Source organism: Hevea brasiliensis, chromosome 14 (assembly GCF_030052815.1).
Source record: "Hevea brasiliensis isolate MT/VB/25A 57/8 chromosome 14, ASM3005281v1, whole genome shotgun sequence".
Lineage (NCBI taxonomy): Eukaryota > Viridiplantae > Streptophyta > Magnoliopsida > Malpighiales > Euphorbiaceae > Hevea > Hevea brasiliensis.
This window is the reverse complement of record NC_079506.1, coordinates 77,637,869-77,657,685: the sequence shown is the minus strand read 5'-3', so window position 1 is coordinate 77,657,685 and position 19,817 is coordinate 77,637,869. Positions and strand designations below refer to the sequence as shown.

At 30.8% G+C, this 19,817-nt stretch overlaps 1 protein-coding gene across 1 annotated transcript in view; it reads right to left on the bottom strand.

Moving 5' to 3' along the window:
- The window catches only part of LOC110637275 (serine carboxypeptidase-like 18), a 45,304-nt gene extending 25,592 nt beyond the window's left edge, over positions 1-19,712 (bottom strand). The window contains exon 1 of the mRNA XM_058134637.1: positions 19,616-19,712. Coding sequence (XP_057990620.1) covers positions 19,616-19,712 — 97 coding nt within the window. The remainder of the gene's footprint in view (positions 1-19,615) is intronic.
- Positions 19,713-19,817: the final 105 nt, after the last annotated feature.

Sequence of the window (19,817 nt, the reverse complement as noted above, 5' to 3'; positions counted from 1 at the left end):
ACACTATTTGTTGGCGTGGGCTTGTCCTCAAAAGTAGGTGTATCTAGGTTCATGTATTTAGGTGTGAAATTTTTACTCAATCATTTAATTTAATCCAATTTATAGAATAACCAACTAAAAATTTATATTATGCATAAATTTCATAAAAATTAATTTTTTATGTTTAATTTAAATTTAATATTTTATTTTTTTATTAAAATTAATTTTTATATTTTTTTATTAAAAGTGTCATCTAATAAGTAAACAAATAATGTTTTAATTTTTATCTTTACTAGTATAAAGTGTTTTGCTATTTATTTTCTCTCCTCTTAGTGGAGCTTCGTCTTTTTGCCTCATGCCGTATGGTGGATATGGGTTTCACCTTACCTACCTGTTTTATCTAGCATTTTATTTCAATTAGTTTCATGTTTTAATTTTTTTTTCTTTTTCCTTCTCTGATATTTTCTTAGATCAAACTTTCTTCATTATGTCCCATTTGGAATCCTCTCTACATGAGCTCATTAATATGACAGAAACTCTTAGTCATGAAGAACCAACTCTTGAGCTATTGTCAGTAACAGAAACTAGCATGCATATTACTGAAAATAAACTTATTGCAAAAGTTATGGGATTACAGAAGTACAACCCACGGGCGTTGAAAACCACAATGAGTAAAAGTTGGAAGCTCATTTTTTAATGTTCTGTGAAGCGCCGGGCTGCAGGAATCTTTATCTTTGTTTTTGAAGATAGTCAAGTTATCCAAATGGTTAGCAAGGAAGGCCCATGGCTCATTGACAATAATCTTATGATTTTCAAAAGATGGCCACCAGATGAATCAATTAAAGAGATCGATTTCACAACAGATGGCTTCTGGATTCGGGTACATCGCTTACTCCCAAGCATCTAGAATGAGGAAAGTGCCAGAAGGATAGGAAGTTTTGTTTGAAGGATTGATTAAAATTGATGATTTTAACAAGCCTAATGATTGGTAAGTGTCTTTTAGAATCAAAATGTGGGTGAATGTGTTGACGCCACTGAATATGGGGTTTCATGTGCATAAGTCTGATGGGGGGAAAGAATGTGTTAGACCTAGATGTCTTAATCTATGTTTTAATGATAATAAACAATTAGTGTGCTACTAATCTACCTTGAAAGTGTTTGTGTTAAGATTATAAGTCTCAAGTTCAAGATTGAGAAATTGCTTCAAATCAAGATTAAAAAAGAGTAAAAAATTGAAGTAAAAAATCAAGGAGGCACTATAATATAAATTGTTTTCATCTCGTGAATCTCATAATTAGTTATGTTGGCTCAAGTCTAGGATTTTCTAAAATTTCTTAGTGTCTTTATTTTATCAATTTGTTGACCAAGGGGAAGTAAAATGAAACTTTTCAATGTAAATTTGCTTTTGAAAGTGTTTTCATTGAAAATTTTATCAAATTAGCTTTCCAATGGTTTAAAACGAATCGAAAATCCGAGTTAAGTAAAAAAGTTATGGTTTTTTGAAGCTTATTTGCCCTTTTGTCTAGAGAGCACTTCGACAACCGAAGTTTACTTTTTAAATGATGGTTTTGGCACCCCAACCTTCGGCAGCTAAACTAAGAGACTTTAGCAACTAAACTTGGATTTCTGTAACTTGATAAAATAAAGTTTTTTATGGTTGAACAGCTATATTTGCATTTAATACACTCTCAATGGTCATTTTCTTGTCAAAAATATAAATAGAGACCATTTATGACTGAAAGAAATTTACAACAATCATTTCTTTGAAAATTTATTGTATTTTAAAGATTTTCAATCCTTCTCTCTCTCTTTAGAACTTGAGCTACCTTAATTGATTATTGAGAGCTTTGTGTTAAGCTGTAATTCTTTGGTTCAGAGAGTTTATTCAAAGTTGTTGTGAGTATTTATTATTACTTGTGTGTGATAGAGTATTAAATTGCTCTTAAGTGTAAAGAGATTTATAAAAGAGCAAGGGTTTATTCTCGTGGTATTTGTAAGGGGTTTATCTTTACCCAAAAAATAATTATAGTGGAGTTAACTCTTAAGGAGGGCTTTAAAGAGAGAACGTAAGCTTGGGATAGCCAAATTTCTATAAAATTCCTTGTGTTATTTAATTTCTTCTTTTTCTTATGAATTTCCCCCAAAATTTTCCACCTAGAGGTGTGATCAGTAATCTCTTATACCTCATAGCTAATAGACTGGACATTATGTTTTTCATATGTTTATGTGCACATTTTCAATCATGTCTTAAAGGGTCTCATTTGCATGTTGTTAAACGCATTCTCAAACACTTGAATGATAAATTGCATTTAGGTCTATGGTATCCTATAAATGCATCTTTTGATTTGTATTCCTACTCGGATGCCAACTTTGCAAAAAGCATCCTTAATAGAAAGAGTACCTTAGGTACTTATCAACTCCTAAGACATTCTTTAGTTTTTTGGTGTAGCAATAAAGAAAACTCGATTGCACTTTCTACCGCTGAAGCCAAAAAAAAGGCTACGGGTCTTTGTTATAGCCAATTTTTTTTGGATCAATCAACAATTAAGAGACTTCAAAGTGTCTCTTAATCACATTCCTACCAAATATAATAATACAAGTGCAATCAAATTAACCAAGAACCCCATACAACATTATAGAACCAAGCATATAGACATTTGATATTATTTTATACATGATAATGTGTTGAATGGTAATGTTGTTCTTAAATTTATTGATGTCTCTTAATCACATTCCTACCAAATATAATAATACAAGTGCAATCAAATTAACCAAGAACCCCATACAACATTATAGAACCAAGCATATAGACATTTGATATTATTTTATACGTGATAATGTGTTGAATGGTAATGTTGTTCTTAAATTTATTGATGTCTCTTAATCACATTCCTACCAAATATAATAATACAAGTGCAATCAAATTAACCAAGAACCCCATACAACATTATAGAACCAAGCATATAGACATTTGATATTATTTTATACGTGATAATGTGTTGAATGGTAATGTTGTTCTTAAATTTATTGATACAAATAGCCAATTAGCTAATATCTTTACAAAATCCTCGTGTAAAGATAGGTTTAATTTTATTAAGAGAGAATTAGGTATGCTTCATAATTTTGATACCTGAATTTGTGATATTATATGTGTGAATATTTTTGTTTAAATTCTTGTTCAATTGTTATATTTTTGTTATTTTAAGGTTTTGTCTCAAAATTTCTAAAAGGATTTATGTGTAAAGTGTTTCAATTGTTCAAAGAGAACTCCTTTTAAGTTGTTTTTAGCCTTGAAAGTTTATGTTTAAAATTTCAGGTAGCAACTAGTTAGGTAACCGAAATTACCTCTTCTGGCAGTCGAAGTATTTCAATAGTTGTTCATTTTCAAGCAGAACCAAAAGCGGCAACCAAAAGTTCTTGCTTCAACTGTCGAAACTTCAAAAACTCTGTTTTTTTAAAATTAAGCAGAAAGCAAAGAAACTTCAAGCTTCGACAGCCGAAACTTCAAATTTTTAGTTTTTTAAAATTGGGCAAAACCTGCTACGGTAGCTGAAAACCTTAGTTCTAGCTGAAGAACCTGGGATTTTTAAAACCCTCCAATTCCTTTCTGTAGCCATTCACTCTCTTTCCCTCTCTCTTGTGCTTTCCTCTCTTTCGCGCTACTCTCACCCACTTCAAAACCTCCCTTGTCCTTTCCCTATTCGAACTAAAAACCCATCAAAATCTCTCCTTTTCTTACCTCAATCTTGCTTTTTTCATCAGCTTTTGAAAGATGTTTTACTTCTAGGGCTTCCGCATCTTTCTTCAAAACTTTTGATATCTTCTCAACTTTTGCTAATTTCTTTTAAAATTACTACTTTAATGCTTAAGTTTATGCTTATTACTTGCATTTCATTGTGTTAATTGTTAGTGTTTTGCTATTTTGAGTGTGGATTGCTCCCTTTTTAAGTTTTCCCCAATTTTTCTTTTTTAGGTAAGTTTTTCAATATTTGTGTTTTTAGGTTAATTGGTTATTTTGCTAGTTGTTATGCTTATTATTTTTGCTATTACTTAATTGCTATAATGCCTTAATCTATATGTTGTTTATGCCTAAGCAATTTTGTCTCTATGCATGTTCAGTTTCTTATATATATATATATATATGGTGAACTTGCTGTCGTTTGAGTCTTTGCTGCTATGTATGTTTTTGAATATCTATGCTTAACTCAAACCTTTATACTTGTATTTTTGAAGCATATTTGCCATAAGCATGTTAATTATCTACTCTAACTCTAGTTCTAATCAATCTAATTGTATATAGGCACACTAATTATAATGTTAAGGGTTTATGGGTATGTACTTGCTCCCATACATTTTGTTATTGAACCTTAAACCCTTGATATGCCCTTTCTAAGTTTGTGTTTGTTGTCTACTTTATTGTGTCTTATAACCCTACTTTGCATAAGTTACATACTTTTGTCTCATTATCCTAAATATTTGTTATATTGCTCAAAGTTTTGAGATTTTTTTTGGCTTGATTGCTCACATGAACATAATACTATCATTCTGTAATCACTGCTATATCTCTGTTGATGTCTGGACATAATGTTGTTTTGCCTCTTCACACTTTCCTTTTGACTTGGCATATCTCCTACTGGTTTCAAATTGTTTTCCTTAAGTATAAATGTCTTATCTTTTACTACTTCACTCAGCTTTTGTACTAAGATAATGTTGGCTAAGCATTAGTGTTCATGTGCATATTATTGGCCTCATAACCTGTCTCATGAATTGAATTCTTGAATTGTGATGTGTTTTGAAGCATATTCTCTATGATATTTTTAAACTTTGACTTTCAAATTTTGTAAAGTCATTGTAATATATTTTATTTTCTGTCAAATCCTATAAATCTGCAGCTGCATTTCTTCAACTTGCACATCATATAAAATTGTTTGGTTATACTTAGTTTGCTATAATGCTACATTAAAACTCTTTTTGATTTTTCAGTTGCTTATTTGTCATAATACAATTAAATTCTTGCTTCTTTGAGCATATATTTGTGCTTTTGAAATGTACCTATATATGAAGGAATGCTTTGGGATCTTGAGTTTTTTTTTTTTAATTTCCTGTCATAATGCTTTAAGTGGGTTGCTCTTGCACTCTTTCTTTAAGTTTAAGTTATATTGCCTTAAATTGACATGATTTGCATAATATTATTAACTTTGCTATATAGTTATCTATTTTCATCTATGAGGCAATATTTTGAGGCCATTGCTATTTGTTTAGGTTATCTTTTGATATTTGGCTGTTTTTAATTCAGACAAGGATTTTCTGTGTTTGCTCTCTATAATGCTTCTATCTCTACTCTCTTTCTTCTGTCTCTATGGGTCAAAAGAGAGCATGTGATAAACGACCCAGGGGAGAGTTCAGTAGGGGTCCTCAGCCTACCCAAACATCTCCTCCTGCTTTTGAGTTTGATATAGTTGCTAGGAACTCTACGAGATATACACCTTTCTCTAGGACATTCGTACACCCTGGCTGACCTATAGACCCTAACTTTGTAGTTCATTTCACTACCCATGGGTTTCTTACACCTTTTGTTGCTCAAGGGTGGAATTCTCTCATCACTACTTCAAGTACCACTAGAAAGAACCTTGTTAGGGACTTCTATGCAAACCTACATGTAGTACAACAATCTAACTCAATCACTATGGTTAGCTTTGTTAACCAAACTAGAGTCTCTCTCACTCCTACTACTGTAGCTCAGCACTTAGGGATCCCAAATATGGTGTAGTTATAACTAACACTCATCAATGGATCACTGAGCCCTGTACTCCTGCAGATTAAGTTGGGATTGTCTCTGAGGGTAGCCATATTGGTGATCCTGTTTGTCTTCCTACTACAAACCTTAGGGCAATACCCAAGGTTTTCCACCATATAGTCACACATGAGATTATTCCTAAAGCTGGTCATCTGTCTTACCTAACTTACACTAATATGTTTGTTATGACCTATCTTCTAGAGAGTCATCCTCTAAACTTGCCAGTCTTAATTCTTCATACTATGGCCTCAACCCTTAGGCATTCCATGGCATGTCTCCCCTATAGTCGTCTTATCACCAGGCTTCTTAGGGCCTTTAGAGTTTATCCGGGTGCAGAAGCCGCCATGACTATTCCTAAAGACTATGGTTTTTATACTATGGACATTCTTTCACACATGGGGCTTACTGTCTACTGGGACAGCCATTAGCATGCTAGGAGGGATTGCCCTATATCTTCACAGTGACCATAGACACTGAGATCACAACTACGAAGCACACTAATAGGAGCTACTTCAGATCAAACTGGTGCAGCCATTGCCCTTGTAGGGCCCAGTGGCACAGCCGACAAGGGTGAGTTCTCTCGGATTTTGCATGATATTTATAATGCCCTGGCTCATCTGAAGCTTCGTACCATTTCGATGGAGGATTGCCTATGAAGGATGGAGGACTGCCAGCTTCATCATCACTAGCATGTGGAGGAGCAGATGACCCATATCTTTTCTCTTCTTTAACACATGGCCTTTAGCACTCGTCCACCACACATAGCTTCTCCAACTCCTCCAAATAGTTGATTTTCTTTTAGTAGTATTTTCTCTCATCTTTTTGTACGTCTTCCCCTTTGGTAGGTGTTTTGATGATGCTCAAAGGGGGAGATATATAGATAGTGGATGTATAGTTATTAGCTTTACACATGGTATACATGCTTTACACATGCTTTTTAGTTGGTATACATATTGTTAGCCATATTTTTTTTGGTATATTTATGATATATGATGATTTTTGGTATAGTTATTGTGATTTATTGAATTGTTGTTGATCTAGTAATACTCTTGCATCATCATTCATCTAGGACTTATGATATTATGGTATTGCATTCATCGAGCCCAAACCTCTTTTATGTGCTCTCCGAATTCTAGTTATTTAGGTATAAATTGTTTTTAAAAGGGGGAGTACATTAAGGGGGAGAATATTTGAAAAACACACATTTTACTTATGCTTAATTTCCTTCATCCATCAATTATCTGTCATCATCAAAAAGGGGGAGATTTTGGACCTAGGGGCCTCAATCCATGTTTTAATGATAATAAACAATTAGTGTACTACTAATCTACCTTAGAAGTGTTTGTGTTAAGATTGTAAGTCCTAAGTTCAAAATTGTGAATTACTTCAAATCAAGATTGAAAGAGAGTAAGAAATGAAAGCAAAGATCAAGGAGACACTACAATGTAAATTTTTTCTTTTAATCTTGTGAATCTCAATTAGTTAGTTATGTTGGCTTAAGTTTAGGATTTTCCAAAATTTCTTGGTATTTCTATTTTTATCTATTTCTTAACCAATGGGGAGTAAAATGAAATTTTCACTTTTGAGAAGTGTAAATTTGTTTTTGAAAGGGTTTTCATTGAAAAGTTTATCAAATTAGCTTTCTAACATTTTAAACGAATCGAAAATCCGAGTTCGGATCAAAATATGAGTTTTTGAAGTTTCAGTACATTTTTGTCTAAAAAGTACTTTGGTAGTCGAAGTTCAGTTTTTGAAAGTTAGTTTTTGGCGCTTAACTTTTGGCAGCCGAAGTAAGGGACTTCAGTAGTCGAACCTGGGTTTTTACAACTTGATAAAATAGGATTTTGGGTGATTGAACGACTATATTTATATTTAATGCACCCCTAATGGTCATTTTTCTTGCCAAAACTATAAATAGATACTATTTATGACTGGAAGAAAGTTACCACAACTATTTTTGGGAATTTATTGTGTTCTAAAAATTTTTTGTAACACCTCTATATGCATAGCCTAGTATATTTCACTGTTTTGATGACCGGTGTCGGTCTGGATAATTAAGGGGATTAGAACCACATTTAAGACACCTAGATAAGCCCTGAATGAAAATAAATAGTGATTGTCAGATAGTTAAGTATAAGTAAGAAAAATAAAGCATAAAAAGTTAAATGAGCCGATGGTCATAACGATGGGTGACCTTACTGGGAAGTGACTGCGAGGTCAGTCCTAACCTTACTTTTGAACTGAAAATTATGATGCAGCGGTCCTAAGGACTATTGCGAACCTAGTAGAAAAGAGAAAATCATAGAAAAGGATTGATAAGTAGGTCAAATAATTAGGTCAGAGTTCTGGAAGAAACATTAGATTTTGTGCAAACTGGATCAAATCGGCGAAGGACAAATTGGTCAATTCACCCCTAAAGGTGACTCCTAACCTAACTGTCCAATAAAATCAAAAAAACAAAAATTTCGGAATATAAAATTTATTTAAAGAAGAATGGAAAAATAAAGGAAAAAAAAAAGAAAAGAAAATGAAAATGACATCACTCACATGACCTCACACATGATGTCATAATTAGATTTTACTTAAATAAAATTTGACCAAGTCAATTTAAGACATAAAAACCTAAAATTAGAAAGAAAAAAAAACAAATTTGTTATCTTCTTCCCACAACCCTTGCCGTCTCCACTCTCCTCCCTCTCTCTTTAAAACCTCCATTAAAATACTCCATTAAAGCTTGGTCTCAAGCTTTTAATCCATACATTTAACCCTAATTTCCCCAAAAATTCCCCATAAACCTTGCTAATTCCACTAGAAAAGAAGATTGAAGAAACAAAGTAAGGAAGAAAAGTGAAGATTTGGAGAATTAGAAATCAAAGTTGAGGTTAGTAAGTAAACTTGAATTTTGCTGTTTAATTTCTATGTTTTTAGTTAAGTTAACTTAGAATTTAACTTAAATTCAAACAAAAACCATTATGGGGGACTAAATAGAAAATTCAGCCAACAATAGGAGGAAATGGAATTGCATGAATTTGATGGAATTAAAGTGTTAATTTAGTTGAATTAAGCATGTAAACAAGATCTATGCACTTTAATTTCATTAGATTACACAATTGAGGAATTAGGGTTCTTGAACCTTGAAATTTGGGGGAAAAATTGGAGGAAATAGTCAATTGATGCAAATAACCTTAATTGAGGTTAGAAATGGTCAATTAAGACCATTTGTAATGTGTTTGAATTGGTAGAAACAAAATGCAATTCGGATTGGTTAGGGGTCCCAATCTAGCAGATTGACCTAGGTCTATTTCAGGGACCCAAAACTAAAATTCTACTAACCTAATTGGTGTGAGCCTAATTAGGAATAAAAATAGATACATAATAACACATTTTTCATTTAGAAACCATGCCCAGAAAATGACATTTAGATAGTGAACAATTAGGTCAAACCCGAATATTGTGCACTGCCACTATACAAAAATGACCAAATGAACAGTGTTTGTTCATTTGTCCATAACTTGGTCTAGACATGTCCAAATGACCTGATTTTTGTGGCATTGGAAAGGTATTACATAGCACTACAATTTTCATGAAGAATACCAACCCAAATTTTGTCCATAACCAAGTCATTTTGTCACCCAAAGTTAGTTGTCCAAAATTGCCAGAACCTAAACAAGCCTAGAATTCTGGGTTAAGAACCAATCCGGCCAGCCTTATTCAAATGACCATATCTTGGGCTACAAAACTCTAAATGGAGTGATTCAAAAAGAGAATTAAAGATAAGACAATAAGGAACAACTTTGATGAGGGACACTTAGCTAAATTCTCACAGTAAATAGGCCAATGGAATAGTACAAAATAGGGCACAAAAACTAAAAATTTGAAATTGTCATTAGGAGACCTAAAAATTGAAGGGGCAACCAAAACCAACAAATTAGGCACCCAAAATGTGGTATGTGTGTGTAATTGGAATTCATATACCTATTAAGCATGAGAAAGTCAATATTTTGACTTGAATAGTGCCATAAATACTAACCCCGAAATATAAATTTTTAAGAATATGATTTTAAGCATATTAAGATTAGAATTAAGTAGACATGAATATATTTATTGGATTTATTATAAGTTGTGATACTAAAACACTGCAAATTATGTATTTCAGTTGAGAAGAATATGGAGAAAGGAAAGGAAACATCGAGTCAAGGCCTAAAGGCAACTTGTATGAGGTTTGTGCACAACATAGAAATTTCTATAAATTTTCTTCTACAAATTATTTTGAATGAATTGTGATATTAAATTGTGACTTATCTGTATTGAAATTATTATTGAAAGGAACAATATGCTTTTGATCTAAATTGTTGGAAAAATAAATTGTGTGTGTTTGTTAGAAAATTGTTAATATACTTTTGAAACTATAGTGTCATGACCACATATCTGAATGCCTCACTAGCTTGACTAGTGGGAGGAATTAGTTTTGTATTCTCTCTCTGGCTGAAGTGCTGAGGTGTGTGCCAGTAGAGGAAGAAATTTGAATGGGTACCCATAGATTTGAGCTAGCTAGCCTTGGTATTCCTCATAAGCCTCTGGCTATTGAGATGAACAATATATTGATGGTATGATATGACTGTGTGTTTTTATAAAATTTATTTTGTGACTTCTGAAGTGAAAAAAATTATTTGACTAAATTTTAAATTGTGACTTATATCTGTTTACCATTTTCAGTACCATATTTGAAATAATTTTGATTTAAATTATGCATAAATTAGTATTTTTAGTATGTTGTGCACCACTGAGTCATTGTACTCAGCGATAGCTTTTATTTGCTGTCGTAGGTAGAGAGACTAGTAAATTAGTCGAGTGAGTTATTGAGGATCATAGCATTATCTTTGGATCTTTTGTCGGGTATTACATTATACTCTTATTATACATATTTATTTTGATATATGTGACTATATGTACACTCTGTAAATTGGTCTTAAGTAGTTGTACAGAACTTGTATTAATATTATTTTGGATTTCCTGATGTAAATTTAGATCGATGAATGTAAATCAATCTTTCTTTAATAGAATGTGAATGAAATTCTTTAGTATTAGTTTTGAACATAATTGAGTTGAGAATTGACTTGAAATGTGGAGTTTGAGAAAAATTATGTTGATTTGAGTTGTGATGGCGGTTGATTTTGATGAAGTGAATTATAGGAAGTGCTTTTCTACAGGTTAAAATTTTTTGTTTTCTCAAATACAGTCGGCACTTTGCTGAAATTTTTACAAAATTTGCTAAAAAATAGAATTTGTCAAAAACTTTACATAGCTTTTAAACTTCAATTAAATGTTTTTAATACCTGTTAGAAATGATCACCACTTTCAAAAAGTAAGAAAATTGTTTTAAAATCTCTTATAGCATATTTAATGGGTTATCGGTAAGTGAAGTTTGGTAATTCATTAGGTACATTACGGGATCATGTTATGCCTTAGAGAGTGATTGCATCAAATTATATAGACATTTAAAGTTAACATGCATTGCATTTTGTTAGCATTTAGTATCCTTTTTATGTTTATTTTTATATGTTTTCATTATTATTTTAGAAAACATGTTAATTTAACTCAATTCATTGATTTTTATATTTTATCAGGTGTTTTTATATGGTTCTAGAATCAAAGACGAGTTTGGAAGAGATTTGGAGGTCAAAACATGAAGAATACAGTGCCAAAAACATTACACGGGCCGTGTAACTTGCCCGATGTAACTTCCTAGACCCCGTGCAACCTTCTGGACAAAGAAAACTTGAAAAACAAGAGTGGCAGAAAGTTACACTGGGCAGGGGCATGTAACACTACACGGGCCATGTAAAGTCCCTTGAAAGCAATTTTGATGCGACTTTTCTTCGCTCCAACCTGACCCAGATGGACTCCTTATGCTTCTAGGACTCTGAAATTAGGGTTTTTACACCAGATATAAATAGAACAAGTCAGGAATTGAGGGAGAGGAGAGAATTTACATCCGAAGAGGAGAATTAATATTCAAGAGCCAATTTACATTCAAAGAGGCACATCAACCTCAAGGGAGGCAAGGGAGAAACAAGATCTGTAAGATTGCTAGAAGGGATTTTCAGCTAAAGTTCCAAAAGTCTAAGGCTGCAACTCTCTTTTTGGGTTCTTTCACTCTATTTTCTTCTCATGTCTTCTCTTTATCTTTTTATAAACTTGATTGTAAAGCTCACCATGGGTGAGTAGGTTCTTTATTCTAGGGTTAGGGTGTAGCACTCAATTTTATTATGGATTTGGTTTGATTTTACTTAATACATTGGGTATTTTATTCTTTGATTCAATCTCTTGTGATCTTAATGCATGCTATGTGTTGGTACCCACTTAGTATTGATTACAGATATTAATTGAAGGACTGAAAAGTGAAGGTTAATATTAGAAAATTGGGATTTCGAACCTAGGAAATCTGATCTAGAGGTAGGCTGATGACCTTTGTGGAGTTCCAAAATTAATCAAGGATCTTAAAGGGTTTTAATTAATTTAATTACCACGAAAGTAGGGTTTAGGTTAATTAAAATACACCTTGAGTGTCTTGAGAGAGGACTTAAGATAACTTAGGATTAATTTCCATCAAAGTAATAATCTCCCAATTATTGAATGAATTAGATTGATTTTATAATTGATTGAAGATTGAGCCCCTAGCTCTAGAATGTTCTCATCCATTACTATTTTAGTTTAGATAACTGTTTTAGACTTTATTTCTTTTAGCTTAGATTTAATTATTATTTCTCTATAATTCGATCGTCTAGATAATTAAAATCACTATAGTTCGGTACTCAACACGGTCCTCTTGGGAACGATACTCTACTCATCACTTTATTACTTGTTAGCAATCCGTGCACTTGCGGTGATTGAAAAACTAGCAAACAGAGAGGGTTAAGGTGTGACATTTTCCTCTTTCTTTCTCTCTCTATAACTTTAGTTACCATAAATGATTTTTGAGAGCTTAGTTGTTTAAGCTGTAATTTTGAGTTCAGAGAGTTTGTTCAATGTTATTGAGAGCATTTATTGTATCTTGAGTGTGATGGAGCATTAAATTGCTCTTGTGAGAAAAGGAGTTTATAACAGAATAAGGGTTTGCTCTTGTGGTATTTGTAAGGAGTTTATTCTTCACCTAAAGAAGAATTATAGTGGAGTTAATTCTCAAGGAGAACCTTAAGGAGAGGATGTAAGCTTGGGATAGTCGAACCTCTATAAATTTCTTGTGTTCCTTCTTCTCTTCCTTCTCCTTGTGCCTTTTTTTCTTTAAAAAAAAAAAACCTCCTGGCCTTCAAATTCTTAATTAACACCCAATGCACCCTCTCCCCCCCCCCCCTCCCCTCTTGGGTTGCTACAAGGGACAACACTACAATATTTTAAGTTTAGCTCAAGATAGCCAAGTGACTGCCTAGATTCTCTACATGTGTATAGCCTAAGTCCTCAAGCTAAATACATGAGGGGCATATGTTTACACCATAATTTAATTTTAATATTTTTGGGCTCTAGTTAATTAATAAGTCTGAAATATCAAATTAAATTGCTAATTTAATGTAACCAAGCCTATAGCTCAAGTTGGCAGAAGAACAACAATCTGTGGGTATTAATTATGTAGAGCTAGACTGATTAAATAATCACTCGTACAAGTGAGTGTTATTTATTCAATGTCTAAAAATATTTACTGAAGATAAGCATAGAAGTGGAGTAGTTGGCAAGTGGGCAAGTGGACAAAATGGTGTGAGTGGGTAATTGTGGGAGTTGTGGGTGATTATAGGTAGTTATTAGAAGTTGCAAGTAATGGGCTAGTGGGGAGAGAAAAGTGAAAGTGGTGGAGAATGTGGTAACCACCCAAGTTGGCCACTAAGCAAGATTTCTCTATAAATTGGCATACTAGACAGGAGCAAAAGAAACACACAATCAATCAATCAAGACCTAGTAAACATAATATTTTAACTCAAATTTTCTCTAGTTTAGCAATCTTTATATTTTCAAGTAGTCTTTTATTTTTTTAGCCAAGTAATCAATCTTTTATTTTCAATTCAAGTAATCAATTTACATTTTTTCTGTACATATTTTAAATTTTGTAAGTGATCTTTTCAATTTTCATGCAAATTACAGCTTTCTTTTCCATATTTCCTTTCAAGCAATCACCCCATTTAATTTTCAATGTTTAATTTACTTTTCAAGCAATGATTTAATTTTCTGCCAAGCGATCATTTATGTTTTCAATGCATAAATTTACTTTTCGCAAATCGATCAATTTACTTTTTCTGTCAAATAATCAATTTACTTTTCCAATGCATAGATTTAATTTTTAGTCAAGCACTCAATTTACTTTTCCAATGAAACATTTACATTTTTTGCAATGATCAATTTACTTTTCAAGCCACAATTACTTTTTAATGCACAAGCCTCCTGTTAAGTTTTCTTAAGCAATGAAGTTCTCTTTCATTCTCACAAAAGTTGAGCAAGTAAAGATCCCAACGAAGTGCTTCCTAGTGGGGTTAGGGAACCCAAGAGAAGATTAGGCTATTTATTTCCCATCAATCATTATGTTTAGATCAACTCATATTTATTTCACATTGGGATCATATGTGTCCCTAGTACACCTGCAATCCAGTTCACATGTTTGGAAAAGCCATACGTCTTTTTTACACGTGTAAATTGAGTATAATCAATTTCACGAGTAAACACTAGGTTAATGCATGAATTAATATTTTATTTATTTTATGCAAATAAAAGTTTTTAATTAACATTCACTTGTATATAAATTAATAAACCATTAAAATAATTAATTATAAATTAAATCTCTATACTTAATATAAATTTATCTTTGTAATAAAATTAATAGTAAAACATTCTTATTGGTAAAAGCTAGTAGAATTTATAAAATCCAGCCACCAACAATGAAGTCTTATTTTTAGAATATCAACAGTGAAATATCTTAATATTATTTTATTATTATTTCCTTAAAAAACAACTTTTGTTGGCTAACAGCTTAGGATTGAGAGTGTGCTAGATATTGAGTAAATCACATTAATTGCACTTCTAACTTCTATAATCAAATGGTTGTGGGAACTGACTAAACTGAACACAACTTTGTCAAGTAAGTGTAAAGGCTGTGAAAATTCGATATGCTGTATTTGAACACTTGGGTACCTATTGATCAATATGCCATGTTTCGGCTTTCTATTTATGAATGATAGTGGCCATGAGGCCTACTTGTCATATTAGCCTTATATTTATTTTGCATAAGTGTTAGCAATGCCTACTTAATTACACGTTAGCCATTATGTCAATTTCATCTATTCCATTTCTGTAAGGTCCTTAGGAAAAGACATAAGGTTAGCTATTTGAGGCCCTGAGTCAGCCTTGGTTGTTTTATGCTTGGTGTTATCCTGTCGGTTTCTTACAAGACGCGATGACTTTAGACTTGTAGAACTACATCATTAGAATCACTACCTTAAGAATTAGAGCAACTATAACATTCATAAAAGGAATCTAAACTATAGAAATATTGATTCCTCTTATACTGCTCCTGGGGAATTTTGGATTGGTGCTTCTCGAGTTCTTTAATACTCTAGGAAGTCAAGTTTGTCTACTTCAGCCGGAGCAACTGATCATTAGAAGCTGTGAAACTTGAAGGCCAAATTTTCCTCTGTTACCTATGGGATTATAGTATTGCCTAGGGTTTTATGAATTAGAGCTATGATATTAGGAACCTGGATCACAGGTGCTAGTACTTGGGACACTGGTGTGATTGGCTGAGGTACATGCTTTACAGATATATTAGTTCTTCTATGACTATTGCCCCTAGAGCCAAAGGTCACTTGAGGTGTTTACACCTGTTAAGGCACTAGTGAGACTTGAGAACCTACAATTACCTCTACATCATAAATTCCAAGGTGAGTCACAGGGTTAGTATTCCTGAGAATCTAGATAGGAGTAGCGGTCCTACCACTAAGACGACTGATTTGCAATGACGCCCTAAAGTGGCTAGCCACCTATTGCTCTCTCCAATGAGGTTGCTGGTACTTTTCTTTGCTTTCAGTTTGGCTTCCATCAGAACTACCCTAAGGAGTTTGCGATAGAGTTTGTTGCCCAATTCCTTGGCACTCTTGGATGCTAAATGAAATTCCTTTGACTTGAAAGTTTGGCCATCAGGAAGTACTAAAACTGACAAACTGACCATCTTAAACAACAAATTTATAAAAGAAACCATTTTCTTCATACTTACTTTAATTTTGTCTAATAACTAAACAACAACTTTATAAAAGAAATCATTTTCTCCATACTTACATCAATTCTGTCTAATAGACCTATTAAGGCTTCCATAAACCTTTCCATGTCCTTCATCAAGACATCGATGATGGTTGATGCAATCAATGATGGTTGACGCAAGTTTTCTTCATCAATATTAGGCATTTTGTGACACCTCATTAAGAATGTGCATGATAGTGAAATATGAGATCTTCTGTTACTCCACTTTTCGACTCATGATTTTAAAATATATGTAACAATATATTTCAAATTATGTAAATAGTACATATTATTTAAAATTTTATTCCACATTTATGAAATTTATAACATAATTTTAAATCTTATAAATTAAATACATCAAAGACTAATAATTATTAGCCTATTGGAGTTGGTCTAATGGATGCAAAATAGTGATTTTTTTTTACTTTAACGTTATTTTTTAAATAAATAATATATATATATATATATATATATATATATATATATATATATATATATATATATATATATATATATATATATATATATATATATATATATATATGTCATTAGTAATATTGCCCATAGGCAGAATGGAATCACATTCTTAGACTAGAAGGAATATCATTCCCTTATTTTATATAAAATAAGTAAATTTCCTATAGAGAATCTCACATATTCTGCCTAATATGGGTGCTGGGGTATGTGATGCCCACCCATGAAACATTCTTGAATTCTCAAGAAAATGACTAAATTACAATGACAAATGAAATTATATAAAAATTAGTTAAAATTAAATATAATTTAACTAAGAGTGGCTCATCGTGTTACAATAAAAATTTAAAATTTTAAAGAGTTTAGAAAATAAGATAAATTATAAAATTGAAAAATATAATTAAAAAAGTATATAAAATTTACTAAACCTCTATTCATATTAGAATTATATTTTAAATAATTATATTTTAGCTAGTAAAGGAATATAATAAAATATAATTAATTAATCAACTACAAGATATACATACCTTTTGACCATTATTTTTGTAGCATTAGAAGTATGTGCTGTACAAATATTCTTCCTCATTAATTATAAAAAAAATATAAATGAATAAAGTTTAAAGCAAATTAATTAACTGATACCTAAATTTTTAAGAGCAATTATGGAAGTAGGTTCCAATTTAAGGAGCTTGCACAAAAGGGTGGAAAATAAGAAAAGGGCATGTGGAGAAGATAAGACTTTTGGTGCACCTTGACTTCATCTGTCCTATAACAATGTTACTTTCTTTACTTATTTTTATTTATCATATTCAATTTTTTTTAAATTATTTATTATAATTAAAAAATTAAAAATTATTAATTTTTTAATTTTACTTTTTATTTTTATTAAATATAATAAATATTTATATAATAAATAATTAGATAAAATAAAAAATAATTTAATCAATTATTAATATATTTTTATAAAAATAAGATTATCTAATTATTTCTTTAATTATTATTTAAAATTCAAATGCGATAAAAATGCATAAAGATAATATAATACAAGATGAAATAATAGCAAAAACACATAAAGACCACCAAAGTCAATGATTTTGAATTCTAGAATTGACTAAAAAAAACATTTAAAAAAATTCTCTTAATTATATGACTAATTTCAAGCATAATTGCTATTTTGAGAATCAAATTTTTCAACTGAAAATTAGTTCATTTTTAAACTATTTTTCAAATTTAAAATTAAATTTTAATAATTTTACTTTTTATTAAAAATGAGAATTAATCAAATCAAATGAAATGAGATTTTTTTTTATTTTAATTTTCTAACTAAATGTATTTTTTTTATGCGAAATTCAACTACAAAATACTGCAAATTCATGACAACTAATTTATTTGGCAAGACATCACATATATGTGTAGTCACACTCAATATTAGCTCTATACTTTTCAAAGTTAATTAATCTCTCCAATCCAATTGCTTATATTGGATACAAGTGATGAATGGTACACTTTTATTGTATTTTAATTTTTTTATTTAAAATTATTTATTATATTTAGAAGATTAAGGAGCATTAATTTTTTTTAATTTTTTTTAAAATATAATAAATATATATATATAAATAGTAATTAACTGATTATTAATATATTTTTATAAAATAATATTATTTAATATTTTTTTTATTTTTATATAAATTTAAAATGCGAGGAGGAAAGTAATAATTTAAGTTTCTCTGTTTCTCTTTCTTCAAGAAGCATGTTAAGATGAGAGGAAGGTCCTTAGCCAAACGCAAATACATTAGAAAGAAACTCTTTTTGGCCCTTGTTATGTGGTGACAAAATTCCTTTGGAAGTAGCTATAGAAAGAGGAAAATGAAAATTTCTAAAGGATAAAGAACTTGTATTATAGATTTGGACGCCTCTCTTTTTGGGCTATTATATTATATATAATTTATATATATGTACCCTACCAAATACAACAAGGACTTGATTGATGCCTAGCTCCTTTTTCTAATGATAGTGGATATATTCTTATTCCTTGATACCCTTCTCTCCACCCCTTCTTTTAGAATAGAATAAAGAATTGATTAAGAAATGGTAGACCCTAGAGAATAAAATGACTAATTATTAGGTACACTAAAAGTATTAAAAAATAGTTCTCTTTCTCTCACAAAAAGTGGATCCTTCCTATTATATAGGGAGTGGATCCTATATGATTATGAGAGAAGGTGTATGTGCATCAGGTGCACCTAATAATTCCTCAAATAAAATATGTAAGTGGCTCGTCTCCAACTTCAATACCTGCAATGTCATTTTTTAAAATAAATTTATGATAAAATTTTGGAAAAAAGAAAGTGAAAAAATTGTGCACATTGTGATGCCAATGTTATAAATGTTGTGGAAGCAATTTCAAATAATTAATTTATGTGGATAGGTAATTAATTATGATTTTTTTTTTCTATAAATTGGATATATTAGGATTTAGTAGATGGAATTAAACATGTTTTAGGGTCTATTTGGTATTGCTGGTTGAGCCGTTGTTGAAAAAAAAACTTTTTTAAATATATTAGTTAAAAAATATTAAAAAATAATTTAAAATTAAATTTGATAACTTTTAATAAGAAGAATACTAAAATAATAAAATAATTTTTTTAAACTATTTTTTCAATAGCATAAAATTGATTTTTTTTTAAAATAATAATTTTAGCCCTCCAACTTTAATGCTAAACAAACACTTAGTTTTCTAGTAAAAAAACTAAAATAATTAAATTAATCAAAGTTTTATGTATTTATTTTTTATGCAAATATCATGTATAGCAAGAAAAAATTCTTAATAAACAATTGAATAAAAAAAATATTTTGATTCAATTTAATTCACAATATATTTGATTTGATTCAATTTAATTCATCTGTTTAATAGGATTGCATTTTTCACATTTTCTAATTCACTTTTCATTTATTTCTGTTCTCATTTTTATTCATTACAAGATTAATTATCCATATCAAGATTAAAAAAAATCACAACCGAAAAAAATCTTATTTATTATATGATATTAAATTTGTACTAAAACCAAGTTTTAGGGAGCGAGAAGTCACCATTAGATATCTCTTGGACAAGCATGGGAACGGTGATGCCAGAATAAGAATCACCTCTAATGTAGAGGGGATTAAACAGAAATTTAAGGTGAGCCATAAGCCACTGCATCATCAAAATTAATAATAAAACGAGGTCATGTACATTACAATAAACGTTAGAATTACAAGTAAAAATTTAATAGCAACCTAATTATTAATTTGT